Source organism: Psittacula echo (genome assembly GCF_963264785.1).
Source record: "Psittacula echo genome assembly, chromosome: Z".
NCBI lineage: Eukaryota > Metazoa > Chordata > Aves > Psittaciformes > Psittacidae > Psittacula > Psittacula echo.
The window spans coordinates 14,887,640-14,906,191 of NC_137742.1; the positions used below are offsets into that span (position 1 = coordinate 14,887,640).

General features: G+C 36.8%; 1 protein-coding gene across 4 annotated transcripts in view; it reads left to right on the forward strand.

Moving 5' to 3' along the window:
• Positions 1 to 15,687, forward strand: part of WDR70 (WD repeat domain 70) — a 114,798-nt gene extending 99,111 nt beyond the window's left edge. For 3 of the 4 annotated variants that reach the window (XM_080637845.1, XM_080637848.1, XM_080637846.1), the window contains 5 exons: positions 1,816 to 1,916; positions 3,377 to 3,456; positions 6,262 to 6,378; positions 6,748 to 6,910; positions 14,675 to 14,895. In XM_080637845.1, coding sequence (XP_080493971.1) covers positions 1,816 to 1,916; positions 3,377 to 3,456; positions 6,262 to 6,378; positions 6,748 to 6,910; positions 14,675 to 14,759 — 546 coding nt within the window. In that variant the 3' untranslated portion in view covers positions 14,760 to 14,895. Of the gene's footprint in view, positions 1 to 1,815; positions 1,917 to 3,376; positions 3,457 to 6,261; positions 6,379 to 6,747; positions 6,911 to 14,674 lie in introns of all 4 variants that reach the window. The other variant, XM_080637847.1, reaches the window with a different exon arrangement.
• The last annotated feature ends 2,865 nt before the right edge of the window (positions 15,688 to 18,552 follow it).

Here is an 18,552-nt window from a genome sequence, read left to right on the forward strand (position 1 = left end):
CAATAAATATTAATAAAAGGCCACCCACCTCTGACCTTCAATGCTTATTAGCTTTGTGTGTTTTAAAGTTACTGTAGCATTTTGAGCATTCAGTAACAGTATGTAAGAATGTCTTATTTAAATCAAACAACTTATTAGCAACCCTGTATTGATTATTTTGATTGCTTGTGGCAGGCTTATGGAATAATAAGAGAATTCTACTTTGTGCCTTTAATTATCTCATAATAAGCAAACCAGGTTGATTTGTACCTGTAAGCACGTGGAAATGTATAATACTGTATGTATATCTATGTAGAAAGAGAATGTTTTGCAAAGGAACCTTGTAAAGAATGATCCGTTAATTCATGTAAACTCATTCAATTTTTCTTCTTAAACAAGAATACAAAGAAGAAAAATAGGTCAGAAGAGAGTCTTGTAGTAAAATGAATCTCTGATTCATGATGGCTGAATGGGCATTAGAATTTTTCCAGTATTTTTAGTGCTCTATTTCTCATAATATTAAAAAAAATGAGATCTGAACCAAAGCAAAAATAATACGGCATATGAAATGGGATGTGATTCAGGAGTCACTAGAGCTGATAGGTAACCATGCTTTTCCAGATTAGATGGTTCTTATCTCCCAAGTCATAGGGCTGTATTACACTCCTAGTTATGTTTTAGCTGTGCTGTATTTCTCTTAAGACACTAGTGGTTCCCATTCTGTGAATTTCATGTGCTGTATTATGTTAAAAATTAAAGTATACAGGTAGATGGATGATAGTGGTTGAATACTGAATTATTAATTCACTTTGAGAAGAATCTGTTCCTGGCTTTTGAGAAGGGAGAAGTAGTTAGCTTAGGGGAAATATAGGGCTAAAAATGAGCATTTTTCAGTGAAATACTAACAGAATGATGCATCCTGCTAACTCTGGATACATTTATTACATAAGAAATACAGACACTGTTAAGACCTGTCTTCAGTCTTGGAGAGTATCCCTGTAAAAAGTTATTGTCTCTCAAAACCAGACGCTTTTCTTCTCCTGATTAGTCAGAGGCACGTACCCGTTTTGTGTTTGTGTTGGGATGCGTTGCCCTTCATGCCAACTTCCTTGGTGCTCTTGAGTCAGAAGATTGACTCTTACAGAGTTCCTGTGCTGGTGTGCTGAATCAGACTGAATACAGTAATCACGTGGAGATTCAAAGTCATATGGAGAACCACACTCTGTGTATAAAAGAACAATAGTCTTAATGTCTGAAAATCAGTTTCTCTGCTGACCAGAAGTGTGACAGAGCTGTGAGACATTGGCTTCAATTACCCAGTTCTTCTGGGTGTTGTGGGGAAGAAAGGACCAAGAGTGAAAATCAGCTGCTCTTCCACTTCTGTAGTCAGCAAATGAAAGGTCAGCACTGTGTGAGAAGTGAAAACCATAATTAAAGAACAGGGTGGAAGAACTAAGAATTAAGAATAAAAATGCAAAAGTCATGAAGGCCTGTATTGCTGTGTCTGAAGCACTTCATTGTTCTCCTTGCTTTCATTATTCAAATCCCCCTTTAACCGTCCATTTTCATTATGCTCACGAAGACCCTGGAGCAATTAATCTGTGGAACACACTGTCGTGCTGCCACCAATTTGTACTTTCTGCCTACATCCATGTGTTGTCATTCCTTTTACATTGTTCTGTAGAGGAACTTCTGTTCGTTCACATATTCATATATTCATTCATGTTCTTAAGCATGTTCCTGCTACAGTGTGGCTTTGATCCATTATTTGACAATAGGAGTATTAATTCTAAGATCCAAATCAATAACCAGCTATCAATATGTTGTTTATTTCAGAGTGTTGTGCGTAGCCTTTGGCATCCTAAACTGAACCAGATCATGGTTGGTACAGGAAATGGTTTGGCCAAAGTCTACTATGATCCTGTCAAAAGCCAGAGGTATGTAATCATGATAAATGACTAAGAACATTATTTTTTTTCTTAACTTTAGCCTGATTCTGTGGTTCTTGGGTTATACTAAGAAATGAGAAAAAATATTTTAGTACCATTTGTTTTGCAGAGTTTTTCAGTTTTACTTATTTAGTAAGAGTAGAAAGAAATAAAAAACAAGAAACCAGTTTGTTTCTGAAAAACGGCACATTTGCCTCTGAGCTTTTCCTGGTGCAGTATGCTTGCTGTCTGTTCTACCTGAATTTACATATGCTTTCAGATTTCTGTTGCATGAAATCTGCAGTAAAAATAACCAAACTTTCATCCAGTCTCTTGGAGGTTGCTGATGTGGTGTTATTGAAAGGAAATTTATTTTATTTAGTCATATTTTTGGTGAGACTGTGTTTTTTGGGTTTTTTTGTTTAATCTCCTGAAGTAAAAATCATTTTTAAAAGCCTTAAACTTAAGTGTCTGTGAAGTAATACTGGAAGAACCAACTTGAGAGGGTGCAAACCAAGGAAGCAGATTCCCATCTTTCTGCTAATCTTCTCCCCTACCTGCACCTATCCTGTGGCTTTTGCCTGTAAATCTAATGGAAAGGTGGTAGCGATTCATCAGACGTGACTTCTCAGCCTGGAATGAAAAGAAGAGGGCCTTACTAGTCTATAAATACTTCTTTTGCAATTAATTTACTGTCTGGATTGGCTGGTGAACGTGGGCATGCTCGCTTCCTGTCAGCTGGTGGGAAATGCACACTTCATCAATACTGAATGATATAATGTTCTGCCAGTATATGCACTCATCCTTGTTTCAGTGGCATCCAAAAACGTACTGTGTCCAGATGCTTACTGTGACACTTGGAGGTGAAATTAAACTCTGGTTTACAAGATTATTGGAAATGTTTTATTTTTCTGATCTTTGTCAATTTAGAGAACAAGAGAGTTGGTCATCCTTGTTTGGACCCCTCTTCAGAGGTTAGCTTCCATTTCCTAGGCACAGACCACAAGAGTCCTAGCTCAGTTTTGTGTCCGGTTTGTTTCCTGGTACTTGCTGTGAGGAGGAAAACACCATCAGTTTAAATCAATCTGCACCAGCCAGGCTTATGCAGTTTTTTCCAGCTGCAGTGTTACAGACACCTGTAGATAACTGCTGCCTCTGCAGCTTAGGAAGAGTACTAGCAGCAAATCATTGCTGATGTTGAGAGAGAAGCACTTCCATTGTGCATGCTGCAAGTGCTGTGGACAAATGAAGTGTGAAATGAATCTTCCACCCTTGTTTCCGCATGTCATATAAACTGCTCTGTAGCAGAATCGGTAATCTCTGTCCTCCACATGTGCATGGACAGGCAAAGATACACACATTTATGAGTATTTAAAATGCTGTATAACTTTGTTGAGGGTCTCTTGAATAAAAACCTGTTTCTGTGTGATATAAACAGATGAACTGAACTGCTGTATGTTTCCTCCTAGGGGAGCAAAATTATGTGTGGTCAAAACAAAACGAAAAGAGAGACCAGCAGAGACTCTTACACAGGATTACATTATAACACGTAAGGAATTTAAGTATATCTTTATAGGAGCATCCTTAGTTCTTAGGTTTGAAATTATTTGCGAATCATACAGATTTATATATTCCCCTCTAAAAAATTTGCAGCTTTTCATCAAGTATTGCTCACTGGTGTGCGATGTTAGTGCTTTGTACAAATTTTTTTTCTAGCCTTGCACAATCAGAAAGGTGTATATATATCTTGTAGGCTCTGTAAAGTTATTAATAATGGTTGCTTTTTAGGTTCTGATGCACTGAAAGGCTGAAAAGACAACTGCCTTAAACAAAACCCCAAACCAACAAAACTCCAGTATTTTGGAGTTTTCCCAAACCTTCAGTTTTACATAACTAAATCAGTGATTGTAGATGGGTTTAGGAAGTGTTTTCCCACTTGGGAACATTGACAGTATCAGTGACAAAATCAGAGACATTAGTGATAGGTCTTGGAAAAAATTCCAAATGGTTTTTCAAAATTTAGAACTTATCCAGAGTTATATGGGGTTTTAAATAGCTTAAATACCTCTGTATCCTCAAGGTTGTCCTTGTATAAGGCCTTATGTTCATATTAAGGCTCGTGGATGCATAAGAAGTAGTTATCATTGTTACTATAAAGTGTTTAGTGATCTACCTTTTCCCAAGGGCAAATTTTGCAAAGGGAAGAGGGGATGAACTGAGATTTTGCCCCTCACCATTAACGTTCCCCTAATGTAGTGTTTCCGCATGTGAAATGAGAAGAATCACACAATTCTGCTTTCCTGCTTCTTTTCATTCTCTTCCAGTTCCATGGTGTTTGGATTCAGCTGTGTTTTCCAGTAGTTTTGGTACTGGAAATAGCTAAAACCATTTCTGTAGAACAAGATAATTGTTTGGCAGCATAATAAACAAAAGAAAGTCTCGGCAGTCCTCTTGGTTCCCATCTCGGATATTTCCCAGCCACAGCTGTCTCCTGCTTGCCTCACTGCTGCAGATGTCCAGCTCCGATTTTTGGGTAGCAGTGGGTAAAGTAGTAGCTGGCAAAGAACAGCGATATTTCTCTCCCTTGGGTGCTCTTCTCAATCCATCCTTACTACAGCCTTGCCTATATCAGCACAAGGTCTATTATCTAAATACTTTATGTGCACTTTGTTGTTAGTGTTTATAATGTGAAGAGCTTTTGTGATTCAAAAAAAAAAAAAAGAAAACAACCTTTCTACTTAAAAGCTAATTGAAGTTGTGTATTTAATAGCATTTATAAATGCCATTCAAAGATTTAGGTGCCAATTATGCAAAGTTTTGGAATTTTGTCATTATGTTTTAGCTGTTTAAACCTTGTTTTCCACATCATTTTGAAACCAAAATAAGGGTACTTCCATATAAAGCAATGCAGAAAAATGTAAGGATTTGCTTTGCAAATGTTAAACTTTGTTGCATACTTTGGAAACTATTCAGAGGTTAGATGTCTGTCTTTTAAGCTTACCAATACAAATGGAAAGAAATTAAGATCTTGGAAGTCCTTTTAAAAAGTGATCCAACCCTTTTTCCTTCTCCTTTTTTTTGCCCTACCCCTCAAACCCTTTCCCCCACCCTTCGGACTTCCAGCTGCCCTTTAATTTTAGGATTGCCTGTAATGACTACCTTTAATATAGGAATGTTGTTTTTAGGGATAAGGTGTTACTTTTAAAGCACAGAAATACAAAGTTTGGGTTTCCCTTAGACAACTTTGACTCCACAAATAGCAAGGGCTTGGATCTCTTGAGTCACATGCTGTATGTAAACCAGTCAAGCGTAGTGTTTTTCAGTAAATTGTTCCCCTCATTTTAGACTTCATGAAATCTGCAAAAATAAGGCCTAAACATTTATTTGCAAAGAACTACTGCTTTGTCACCTGATGGTGACTTCCCTCACTCTTAATAAACTGAGCAGGCTTCCAGAAATAAGCTCAAAAATCAAACTGATAAGTCCCTAGATGCTACTTTCTTCTTTTTCTTCCTTTTTTTTTTCTTTTTTTACTCAATATAGAGCTGGTGCTTCTAAATGCAAGATCTGTTAGGCTGAGTTTTGTCTTTATTGGGTTTTTTGACCCCACCACAATTTCCTGCATTTTTGGAAGCAGCAGCAATCAGCATATGTGAATGTGAGAGCTAAACCTTACCATAAGAAAACTGCGTCCCTGAACATGGTATTTTTCTGTTGCTGTCAAATTGCTTGAGCGAACCAAAACAATTACTGTGATTAAGGATACTGAGGACATTTTCGAGGAAATAGAAGTTTTAAATACTGATAATTTGGCTAAATGATCTCAGTAAGGGGTATTCTTCCAACCCTGATTAATCTCATAATTTAAGAAAGAACATGGTTATGACTTCATATGCAGAACCATTACCGTTTAGATCATTGAGAGGATCGCTTCCCTCTGTGATACAGATCTAAGAATGTATCCAGGGTTTTGTACTGCTCTTGGAGCATTAGAAGACTGGAAAGTTCAGAAAAGGGCAACCTGTTGGTCATGGTGCTAATGCTGGGAACTGAGTAATAGAAGAATAAACTAAATATACATAAACTGTCCAAACAGTATTTCATATGAAAGGCTCCTGCCTGAAGGAAGCCTGGAAATGTGAACGATTTCATCTTTGAAAAAAAGTCAGCAGAAAGAAGACCTCAATATCCAGCAATAAATCACTGCTTGGGTACAGAAAAACTGTATCCAACTGGGCGGCTGCTTCTGCCACGTTTTCCATTGCAAGGAATAATCCCAGTCTTCGTCTTTGTAATTAAAACCTTATAAAGAAAATTTCTCACATTTCTTTTTCTCCAAATTGTGACCCTTCAGCCCATGCACTTCCGATGTTCCGTGAACCACGACAGCGAAGCACCAGGAAGCAGCTGGAGAAGGATAGGCTGGACCCCGTGAAGTCTCACAAACCTGAACCTCCAGTAGCAGGACCAGGTAATCTAGGCGTAATCATTTCAGACTGTTGTATGCCAGAGGGACCATCATGTTGGGTCCCACACTTGTTAGGGTTTGCATTCAGACTTTTTTGTATGGTGACTCTATATGTATGGGCAATATCTGACACTGTAAACATTGTTTTTTGATTGGGGTGCTTGCCTGGAATAAATAAATAATCACAATGACTTATTTTGTGTTACATAATCAGTAAAACACTTATGTGAATGCAGTTCTAAATCAGATTCTTCCTACGGTGTTAAATAATGTCTTTGTATCAGGTCACTGTTACAGACGTTTATTTCTTAAATATTTATCTCTAAAATAGTGGTGGTGTTTTTTTTTTTTTTTTTTTTTTTTTTTCTGCAGGTCGTGGTGGGCGTGTTGGAACTCATGGAGGTACCTTGTCATCATATATAGTCAAGAATATTGCACTGGATAAGACAGATGATAGCAACCCTCGAGAGGCTATTTTACGTCACGCAAAGGAAGCGGAGGAGAATCCCTACTGGATTTCTCCGGCATATGCTAAGTAAGGATACAATTAAAAATACAAGCAATATTTCTGGAGGCTAGTGGGAGTTTGGTAAAAATAGAAGACACACCTTTTTAATGGTATACTTTGCCTTTTTTGGATTGCTGCCATGAGTATGTAAACTAAGAGTAAGCCATACTCTTTTTATGAAGATGAGAGTTTGAAGAGGAGGTTAAATCGTTGAAATTTGGCATTTCCATTTTTAAAATATACCTATCAGTGCTAGAAAATTATTTTAAAGGTCTCTAAGCTGTTCAGAATTTAAAATCTTCTCAATGAATGTAATTGTAGTGTAACTTTTAGTAAAATACTGTCCTTTTGACAGACTGGGATGATAAGTTTTCTAATATGCCCTCTAGTTCTGGCCGATCCTTAGGTTAAATCTTAAAAATATTTACTTAATGTTATGACAGTATATTTTAGGTGATTCCTAAAATGTCATAAGTTTGTGAGGCTTTTCCTGCATATGGACCAGAGTACATGCTTAAATTAACTTGGTGTTAAAGGTATAGTAGTATTAAAAATTGCACTGATAAAATCTCCTATCAGGACTTCAACTTAAGTGTTCAGTAGCTGTTAACATAGATTAAAGAGCCTGATTGAGATTATGGTAGTAAAACCTTGGTAATCCTACAGCTGGTAACTTAGTTTAAATGTGTATGTGAGTGTGGCATTTGTGTGTTTGTGTTGCTATGAAAATTGTGCAATATGCTTCTAGATTGCTTTCTACAAAAGACTTTTTTTCTCCTAGAATTAAATACAATTCAAACCATTAAATAGATTAATTCATCATAGTACTAAAATAATAAATGAATTTCATACTAACGAGCAGAAAGTAGCTCTTCAAAAATTACCAAAATCTTTGTATTTTGTTGTTATTGATGTTTTTGTTACACAAAATCTATGTAGTATAAGTAGTATTTTCAAAATGCATAAGGAAAAGGTTGTGAGGAGCTGAAATAGCCTGCAGAGAACAGTCTGTCAATAACAAACTATTTTTTCGTGTTTGCAGACCAGTGTTTTGTCTCCTAGGCTGTACGTTCATTAGTACTTTACTGACTATACTTTCTTTATTAGTATTTAGCTCTTCAGTGAAACAATCACCACCTCTTTAAAAACTCAAAATATATTAAGAATCATAGCTGTTTCTAGTGATGACACTTGTTTTCTGACCTGACCCACGTGTTCACAAAGTTAACCAAATAGCTGTTCCAAAGCAGCTTGAGAATGTCAGTGACTCAGCCTGGCTTTGACTGGGTAATTAATAAGTGTGGCATACTGGTAATTAATAAGTATGCATGTGATGATGTACATCAAATCGGTGCATTATACGGAACCACATTTCACATCAAAGAAGAAATATTTGAAAGCCTGATTCTGTAATAGTTGTTGTAATGAATATGCTAAATATTGATCATTAATTGTTTGATAGTGCATGTGTGCTACAGATAAAATTTACTTTGAATGTGTTGGTAGCTGGTTTTATTTGAGATGGGCAGCTATCCATCTTCAAAAGTACATACAATCACACATTCTATCAGGTAGATAGATAACTCAGTATATTTTTGGCTCAGTAACTTCATTGATTGTTAAGTTTCATCCCTGACACCTGCAATGTAGTAGACATGAAAGTTTTAAAACATAGCTCTATTACAGAAGGCTTATGGTGTCAGGTGGGCAGATCTCATTACAGTGTCTTGCTGAAGATGTAGCTGCAGGGGAAGAGGATAGCTGGCTGAGAAGTAGGAGGATCCAGGTCCAGAGTGCTATTAACTGACACACCAGACGGTGATACATATGTGGGGGAACTGGACTGCAGCCAACAGCATGTTGCCTTGATGGTTTTGTCAGCTGATAAATCTCATGCCAGTGAAACTGCCATTATCCTTGCTTTAAAAGCTTGACTTTAAGATGTAGTCTATGCAAAGAACATTCTAAAAATATTATTCTTGTTATTGTTATTATTGTTATTATTTAAGACACTGAATGCAAACACTTTATTATTGTGGTGTGTTTTTAATTTTCAGAAATATTTATTAATATTCAGTCTATATTAATAGCGGGAAACCAATGACAGTCATAGGTTTTATTAGCTACTTGCCCGCACACACAGCTGTGTTAATTATATCCTATATCCAACTTTACCCTGTATGTTTACCCTGTGTCTAAAGCATCTTGCAGATATTCTTATGGATGCATATTTAATAAAATATGCAAATTACAAGTAATTGATATAAATTACCATGTAATCCTGAATTGTCAGAGTGTCCCTGGTGGCCCTTGTAAAATCAGTAGTTGTTAATAATGAGCAGTATACAAACCTAGGGAAGCTAGTTGCCTAGCTATAGCGTAAGATACACTATAGAGTTAGGAAAGTTGATACTCATTTAAATTGCATTCTCTCTTGAGACCTAAAAATCATACATCTAAGTTATTTTTCTTTTTTTTTTAATACTGTTCATTCTTTTCAGTACTTCGTTTCTCTGCTCTGAATTTTTCCACATTTCTGATAGTAAATTTCCACTTAATGTACTATCCACTTGATGTATCTCTTGTTTAACAAGGCTTTTGGTTTTGTGTTGCCTAATGGATGGTTATTCACCTACAGTTTTTCATTCTCATTTTCAAGAAAATGTCTAAGAAAACTGTAGCTAATTTTCTTCAGTCATGGTTATTACATAATTTTAGACTGAGAAGACTAAGAAATGCTTTTTTTTTTTTCAGTTGATCAGAGTTTTCATAACTCTGTGATGACTGGATTAGAGTTTGGTCCCGATTCATATTGGTTAGATCATTCTAAATCAGATAACTGTCTTCATGCTTTTTTAATTGTATTTTCAGTTCAGTCATTCCTATAAACAAACACCTGCAACATGACTTCTGGTGTTAGTTTATACATTGTGTGTAAAAATATTTCCTTTTTGTTGGAGTTTAAGGTGCCTAATTTTTTCTTGAAGACAAATAGTAATTTGTGTTATCACTTGAAAACTTTTCAAGTTGTTATTATTAGCCTGGCCTTTCTATTTCTTCTAAAATTTAAGCCAGAAAAGGAGGGGGAAGTAAATAAAAGGCAAAAGGATGGATGAAAAAGCAGATGCTGCTGAAAAGCATACTGAGGATTATAAGACGTGCATGCTGAATTAGGAGATGACATGTCACAGAAGTGCAGTGTGAATGAAGTGGTGAAAAAGATGTGACCAACACAGCAGAAAAGTCATAATGGGTGAGGATAAAGAAAAGATCTTGAGATTTTTCAGGAGAAGCTTTTTAGAGACCTTGGCAAGAGTCTCTAACGAATTTCAAATTTCAGTGGAGTGAAAGGAAAGGCAGGACAGATTGAAGATTTCAAGTAAAGAACTACAGGAAAAGAACTTGAGGCATCATTTGTAAATGTTTGAAAATTACATTCTTTGTGAGCTGTTTGTTTTAACACAGCTGTACAGATATACTCTGACTTCAGATGTCCCTCTGAAGGAATTGCTAAGCATTGTAGTTGAGGGCCTAATCAGGCCCAGATGTAGCTCTATTCTGTATCACAGGGAAAGTGAGGGTGAAGTTTTCCTTCCCACCAAGATAGACCAGTGTTCTTAGAAAATACATTGCTTTTCAGTGATGTTGTCCTTAATTTGCTGTCTTTATCACTGCTGCTTGTCACAGGCAAAAGGGAATGACTTGAAGCAACAGCCTGTAGCTGTGCTGTGTTCACTGAACTTTTTCTCAATGGCAGTAGCAGTGTGTGAAGTGCTAGTCATGCATTGGCTCAAGTGCCTTTAGTTAAAGAAGCAGGACTGAAGAGAGTTTTTTGTAACAATAATTTTGTTGGCACATGTTGGTATATTTAAGTGAAATCTGTTTTAAAAATTAGTAATTTTGAGATTCAGAGAAGAGTCCGGCTAGTTGGTGGGGTAAGGCATATAAAGGGGTCTCATGCTGAAAATCTTAATTTTTGAGTCTGGAAATAGCCTTTATGACATTATTGTGGTTTCTGAGCATGCTTGAAAGTCATCTTTTTTTCTTTATTCCAGTGCAATATAAACACAAATTTCAAAAGTTATTGCAGCATGAGTCACATGCTGTGACATGCAGTTGTCTTCTCCAGCTGGTTTAGCTGTAGCAGTATTTTTTTTAGCTGCTAGTCTGTGAACCTCAGATGTCAATAAGCTACTTTTATTGGATCCCTGAAAAGTAACTATGAAAAACAACCCATAACCAGAGGGATTGTGATGACTGTAAAGCAGTCTGCATGGCCCTTGGAAATTTTCTAGAGGTCTGCATATCTGAACTTGTTGAGAAATGCCAAAATAAAGAGAAGCACACAATATGAAGAAATCATGTTAGTTTTTTTTCCCTGGTTTTGTTTGCAGCTTGTTAGTGTAACCCACAATGGGAGTGCATTTGTCAGTGCATTGAGGTTGTTCAGGGACTTGCCTAGCCAAGTTCGAATATCCTCAATGATGGAGATTCCACAACACCTCTCTGGGCACACTGTTCAGCAGTCTGGTTGGCAGGCATAGTATGCTCTTGCTATATCTATGCTGGCTCTTTCCTATCGCGTTCTTGTCCTGCCTGTGAATGGAAATGTGTTTGGTGGGGATTGTTCCCATAGCCTTCCCAGGGACTTAGGTAGAATACCCTGTAGTTCCCTAAATCTTCTTTTGCCCTTCATAAAGGTTATGATGTTTGCCTTTTCTAATCATTGAGAACCTCCCCCAGTCACCATGACCTTTCAAAGATGATAGAGTGCCTTTGCAATGACATTGAGTCACACACACCAGCTCCCTTGGTACCTTTGGATCAATCCCATCTGATCTCATGGATTTGTGTATGTCTAATGAGCAATGTACTCCCTGCCTCATCTTCCTCTTCTGTTGATAATGTCTCACTCCCTCCCAAAGACTCTGCTGGTAGTGTCAGGGTCCTCTGAGACGTGAGGACAGACCTGATCAGGGAAAACTGAGCCAGAGAAAGCATGAAGTATCTTGATATTTTCCATATTCTACATCAGCAGGTTTCCTGCCCCATTGAGCACATTTTACTCAGCATTCCTTTGGCTGTCATTGTACCTGTTGAAGCCCATAGTGTTGCCTTTCAAATTTCTTCCCAGTTTCTACTCCAGCTGAGATTTTACTTTCGTAACTCAGTTCCTACATCTTCACTTAATGTCTGTTCCTCTTGGCTAAGGTTGTCCCTGTGTCCTCTGTCTGCGTTCATCCTTTTTGAGGTTGATCTCAGATAGGAAATCCCTGTGTAGCCATAATACACTTCTGCCAGACTTCACTTTCTGCACACAGATGGAATGTTTTGAGGAGGTTGTCCTCAAAGATCAGCCAGCTCTCTTAGGCTCTTTGCCCTCTATGGCAGTGTCTGATGCAATCTGTCAACTGGATCCTTAACAAGCTGAAGTCAACCCCAAAGTCAAGGATAAATAAAATATAGAAAGTTGATGGGGAAAAAGAACAGAGTTTTCCCCATGTGTTATTTAACCCTCGGAAATAATAATATTTTGAAGTAGTAAACCTGTTCTGATAACTTTTGTATTAATCATGCAGCAAACTGCTACTATGCTTAGTAATATCTAGTTCAGTTACTAAGCAGAACATTTTGTACTTAAATTAAATGATCACTGCTGATAATGCTGAAATGAAAACAGTGTTTTCTAAGCTTATGCCTTTAAAATGATCTGGCATACAAATCGCCCTAGGCTCCAATTGCTGCTGTGTAGCTTGTGGAGGTGGAACAGTTTACATTTCAGCTGAGCTGATGCTACAGCCTTTTCATGTTAATTTTCAACAACAAGATAGCAAGCATAGCTGATTTCCTCTGTGTGTGTTTGCTGGTTACTGCTACGTGACGCTGCAGCTTCTTTCTTTTCACCTCCCACCCCCAGTGTTACTAGACTCAGTATAATACTTACACTAGCTGAAGTCTGTAACTGTTCTCTGTGCCACACCTATCCTGGAAAATACGGGAGTTCTGCTGCTTGTTTGACAAATTAAGTCATTCTGCTTAGTTGGAAGTTTCTAACCAAAATTATGACAGTAGCAGGCTTTGTGGTCAAAATTTATATTTATACATAATTAGTTATGCTTTACTAATAAGCATCTCGATACTGACCTGATGTGATCCTAGATGGCATTTAGATAACTTTCATTTATTGTGATAAAAGGAAGTTACACTGTTAAAGAGGGCTAAATAAACTTTTAGCAATATGTTTTGAAAATAATGGAAGAAGATTCCTGACATTCCACCTCTTCAGCAGCTAACAAAATCCAGTATTTTTGCCAGGAAAGCCTTCATCCTGGGTATCTGTTTTGGATTGAGTGTTTTTATCTTTTTTTTTTTCCTTCAATTACTGGTTAAGTGGAGTTTATATAACTTTTTGTAATGAAATTTTGAAATCGGAAACTTTTTTTTCAGTTTCAGATCTGCTTTCCGTGGGAGCAGAATGACTTATCTGACTTTCAGCAGCATGGGTCCCTGTCTGGGTGCAAGGTCTGCTTAGGTGTAATGAGATGTACAGACTGCACCCAGGGACCATGTGCCAATAGAGCCCCTTCAGCAAGACTTTGTAGCATCTTAGTACGCTCCTTAACCTCCATCACAAGTTTGGAGGACGGAGGAGAAAACAGGCCAATAAAAAGATCCTTTGTATAAGAGAAGTTGTCTTTGACTAGTTCTGGTGACTTTAAATCTGTTTTGTACCTGTATTTAACAAGCAGAGAATCCTGTTCTTTAATAACTAATGGCTTGCTATTACTCTTCGAAGTCAATGGCAACACTGAATTATACCTATTGTGTTAAGTAAGGCAGACACTATTTTGTTAAGGTTTATGCCTTTTGTAGAGTCTGCCAAATAACAGTGGTTACAATAATAGTGCTTCACATCCTTAGACTGCTGTAAAAGCATTAGTTAATACATTAATGAGATGATGACTGCCTTGGCTGCATTTTATACTTTGTCATGTCTGTTGTAACGAGAATTTGAGAGCATTCAGCTCCACAGTGATTGTGCTGAGAATTAGGTTGCAAAAGGGGACCATGCAGTGATTAAAGTGTAAAACAGGGGAACTGAATGTCCAAACAGTTTGTTGAAATGCTACTTGATACTGTGTTCGTTTAAAAAGTAATCGATAATTATTTTTATAAAGTTTAAGTGTTATTTAAAATACAAGTAAACAGTGGAGGAATAGATATCATCAAGCTTGACTGTAGGATACACTGTGTTCTCATATGAAGATTGTTAGGGTTTTTATGTTACGGTAGTGCTGGATAAAAAGTCTTCAGAGAAGTTGGGTTTTTTCATGTACAGGCTAAGCCAGAAAACCTAGCTTGGCTGTTCTATTTTCACTTACTGACTGCTGTCATACTATAGTGTATCAAAATGGAGGTTTCTGGTTTTTAAAACCACGGAATGAGAAGATCTCCAGCTCCATTTTCCCAGCATTGTGTTAAATTGATTTGTTCCTCTCTTCTATCTTAATTTTATTCATGGAATACACAGATATGATTATGAGCTGATGAGGAAATAATACTTTCAGAAGATGTGTGTTTGTTATGCTTGTTCTTTGCCTGAGAGACGCAAGTTTCTTCAGTTCTTAGATTAGTTGACAGGTTTCTGTTGAAAGTGAAAACCAGGCAAGTCTAGGATACTCTCTTCTTAAGTATAGAAAGAATGTCATTTGTGTCTAGTGCATGTCTAATATAATTCCTGATAAAGAATTGTAGTCTGACCATTATTTTAATATTTTTAATGTTTTCTAGAACACAACCAAAAGCAGTTTTTGCAGAAGTGGAACCAGAAGATGATGAAACAGACAAGCCAGAGTGGAAAAAACGTAAAATTTGAAAGATTTAATTTCAAGAAGAATTTTAGAGCATTTGAAGCAAAGTATAGCATTTATTTCTTTATTGTGTGTAATGGATCAAAATATGAAAAGAAAAAATGCTTCATAAAACTTGCTGTAATGTAGAAAGAGATTGTTGTGTTACACTGGATTGTAATCCCATATCTGAATTTTGTAATAAGAAATTAATGACATTGTGTAAAGAACTCCTCTTTATGTCAGTTATTTAGCTTTATAATTGAGGGGAAAAATGTTTCTTTAAAAATAGAACTCTAGTGAATTCAGTATGTTGCCAAATGTTTTCTTAATCAGAATCATAGAATCATAGAATAGTTAGGCAGTGTTCAAGGCCAGGTTGGACACAGCCTTGGGTGGCATGGTTTAGTGTGAGGTGACCCTGCCCATGGCAGGGGGATTGGAACTAGATGATCTTGAGGTCCTTTCCAACCCTAACTATTCCACGATTCTATGAATTAACATGGAGTAATCCAGTTTAGTTCATTTTTCTGTTCACACAAGTTCCAACTTACTTCACGCTCCTGTGTGACTGTTAGAAAATACGTTTTCTAGTGTGTAACCCTTATTTAAGTCATGTTCCTTTTAAGTATGTGTGTAGTATCTCATAGTACCTCAGTAGTATTTTATACAGCTTTTATTTTCTAACAATGTAAAATTGGAATGGCCAGTTATGTGTTTTGGTTTAATAAAAGTAATATGGTTATGGCCTCATTGCTGCAGAATTTTGTTCAGGCTGTTACCAGGTCTTTGTTGACTTTGTTGTATGCCTGAATTATGCATATCCTGCTTCACACTCTCTGAAGACTGACACTGGCCTTTATAAAGTGGTTTCTTAAATATTAAAAGTTTCTGCTGTGTAAAACATAATTGCAATTCTGAATGTCATAAAATAAAGGACAGATTTAAAGCTAATGTACTTTAGAGGAGAAAGGAGCCAAGGGTTTAGGCATTTATATTGTGATTATAATAAACAGTATGCTAAGTACTGTGATTATAATATACAATATAGCAAGCGCTTTGCATTTCCACTGAGAGTAGAGAGTAGCAGGCATCATAAACAATCAGGCTTTCTTAATTATGAATAGAATCTGAAGACCTATTTTAAGGCTATATTTAACCAAGCACTTAATCACTTTTCTAACCTCAAGTGTGCAGTCCCCATAGTCAGCAGGTCTTAGATTATTTTTTGTTAAGCATTGTTCTGCATCAGTATTTCACGATAGAATTTCCTTTTTGAAACTAAACTTTCTTTTTCAATTACCATTTTTATACTTTTGGGGAAAGTAAGCCTGACTTCAGAAGATGTAATGAGCATTGGCATAACATTCCCAGGACAAAATATATCCACTGCGCACTCAATGTAGTCTTTTGATAAAAGTGGAGCCTCGCTAAATAATCCACAACTTGTGTTGTCCCTTGTAAAAATATTTTTGCACATACTTACGTAGAGTAGCAAATCACTGCTTAATTTACAATTGCAACTGGAATATGTAGAATGAAGGACTTAGTACCTAGGTGGATAGTAAATGGAAGAGAAAAAGAAGAACCAGATGAACAGCAGCAGTTGTTAACAAGACTGCCTAAAAACCTCCTTTTTCATTGTCCCTTGGCAAATGAACATTAAATGGCATTGTTTCATTTAAGGCTTTTTTTTTTTTTTCCTTTTTTTTTTTTTAATCCAAATAGTTCACTACAAAATAAAATACTTTCTAATAAATTTCTATAAAACCTTGAATAAGATTTTCAGAGGATCACTATGTCCTTGGGTTTAGGCTATATTAACAGTTTATCATGTCCATTGTTCACTGAGGCAGTGTGTCTTAGGGAACTGAGTTGCAGCTGTTCTCTGAGCTTGAGGGAAGCTTTTCCTTTTATGTTATTTATGCTGTCATCTAGATCTTGTTTCCATATTCTGGGATGAATGAGTTCTGAAAGTGAACCCTGCACAAGTTGTGTTAGAATTTCTGGAAGAGCTCATCATTGTTACTTAGAGTGAATGTCTTGAATGACTGTTTTAGCAGCTTAGAATTTAAAACAGTTCCTGTGCAGATATACATATGAAAACCATTTAAAACTAACATAAATTGTACTTTAGCTCTTGGCTTGGTTTGTTTGCCATAGTCCTTACGCAAGATTTTCAGGCATGTTCATCAACAAAGCAAATCTTAACACATTTTTTAAAAGCATATTTTAATCTTGAACAGCTCAATGGTAAGAGTTAATCAAGTCAGAAAGGAGATACGAACAGTCTGCTTGACCATACTTGGGACAGCAAACTCTGTCTCAGCCCTTTGAATTGTCCAAGGAAAAATCTTAACATTAAAATATTAACATGATTAAATATTTGGTATGAAAGATGTAACTCTATATGCAAACTGGATGATAAGAAACTATACCTGTATTTTTTTTTTTAATGAACTTCATTTTTTAGGCTTTGTGAAGCACTTAGGTTTTGGTAATTGCCAGGTTGTAATCTTGGTCCTCCATGCATCCATACTTAGTGTCAATGTGGCAGAGTCCAAATGGGCTTTTGTTTCCGTAATTCTGAAACAAGGTGGGCTTTTTTTGTTTGCTTGCTTACTTACTTCTTTGCACAGAGGTGACACAATCATTGCAAGCATTTTGGCATGCAGAATTGCTTCCATGGTGCTTTCTCCAAACCTGTATTTTTTTCTCCATATTCTGTGCAGCTTCTAGGTGTTTATAGCAATTTATGGTCTTTTGTCATTTGTGCTAATAACTAGTTAAGACCAGCTGTTAAGTACTACATGTCTGTCTCTGTCCTTCTCCTGTATTATTTTTTAAGTCTTCTGCAACAGGTGAGAAGATTACTAAGGCTGTCTTTGAGTCCTGGCCCTTTTCCTCTGACTGTTTGGAACTACTTTATGATTGTTTTAAGTTTCTCTCTGGTCTGCTTCTTATGATCTGTAGTTTACTGGTGCTTGTACTTCCACCTCTGTTTTTTGGATTGATAGATAGTAAAAACTGTGAATTTGTGCCCAAGGGCCTCCAGTCGTTGGCCTCTGGCTAGTAATCAGATGCCTAGTGTGATGTTCTTTGTCGCACATGCCTTTTCTCTGTTGGGCCATAGAAACACGTATAATACATATAATGGGGAGAGAAACCATGAATCTTTATCCTGACAGTTCCACGTCTGCTAGACCCTGAGGAGTATTTTGCAAAAAGTGGCATTGCTGCAGTAAGTGGCATTGCTGCGCCAAGTGCCATCCTCTATCCATTAGTTTCTTTGACCTCTGATGCCTTTCGGCTTGAAATGTGTCCAGCCTGAAACATCTGTAGCTCTCATCCTCTCTTAATACTGAATTGTTTGAATTTTGATCTGGCCTGTTAGTCACAATGGTATTGCAAAATCCTTCTTCTATTTCCTTGTCATGTTAAATGCCTGTATATCATTCTGTCCTGCCTCTTGGCAATGGGAACTTACTGAAAGCCCTACGTGCCCTCATTAAAAATCAGTAGGCCCTTTCTGACTTTTTACCACAGATAGACTAGGATTTCGTGAGGTTCTGTCCCCTGTGATTGATCCCACAGCTCTTGTCATCTGTTCAACTGTTCCATGCGTACATGTAAATGTAGAGTTGGATAGTTGGCTAGCAGAGATGTCCTTATGCTTGCCTTGCGTTGAAGCATAGACACATTTTATTACATCAGTTTTTAAATCTGCTAGGATTTTTGATTAATACCATTTAAACACAATTTTGTACACTTCATCCATCTTCTGGGACTCCAGCATCTAATTGCTTCATGCAATCTGGA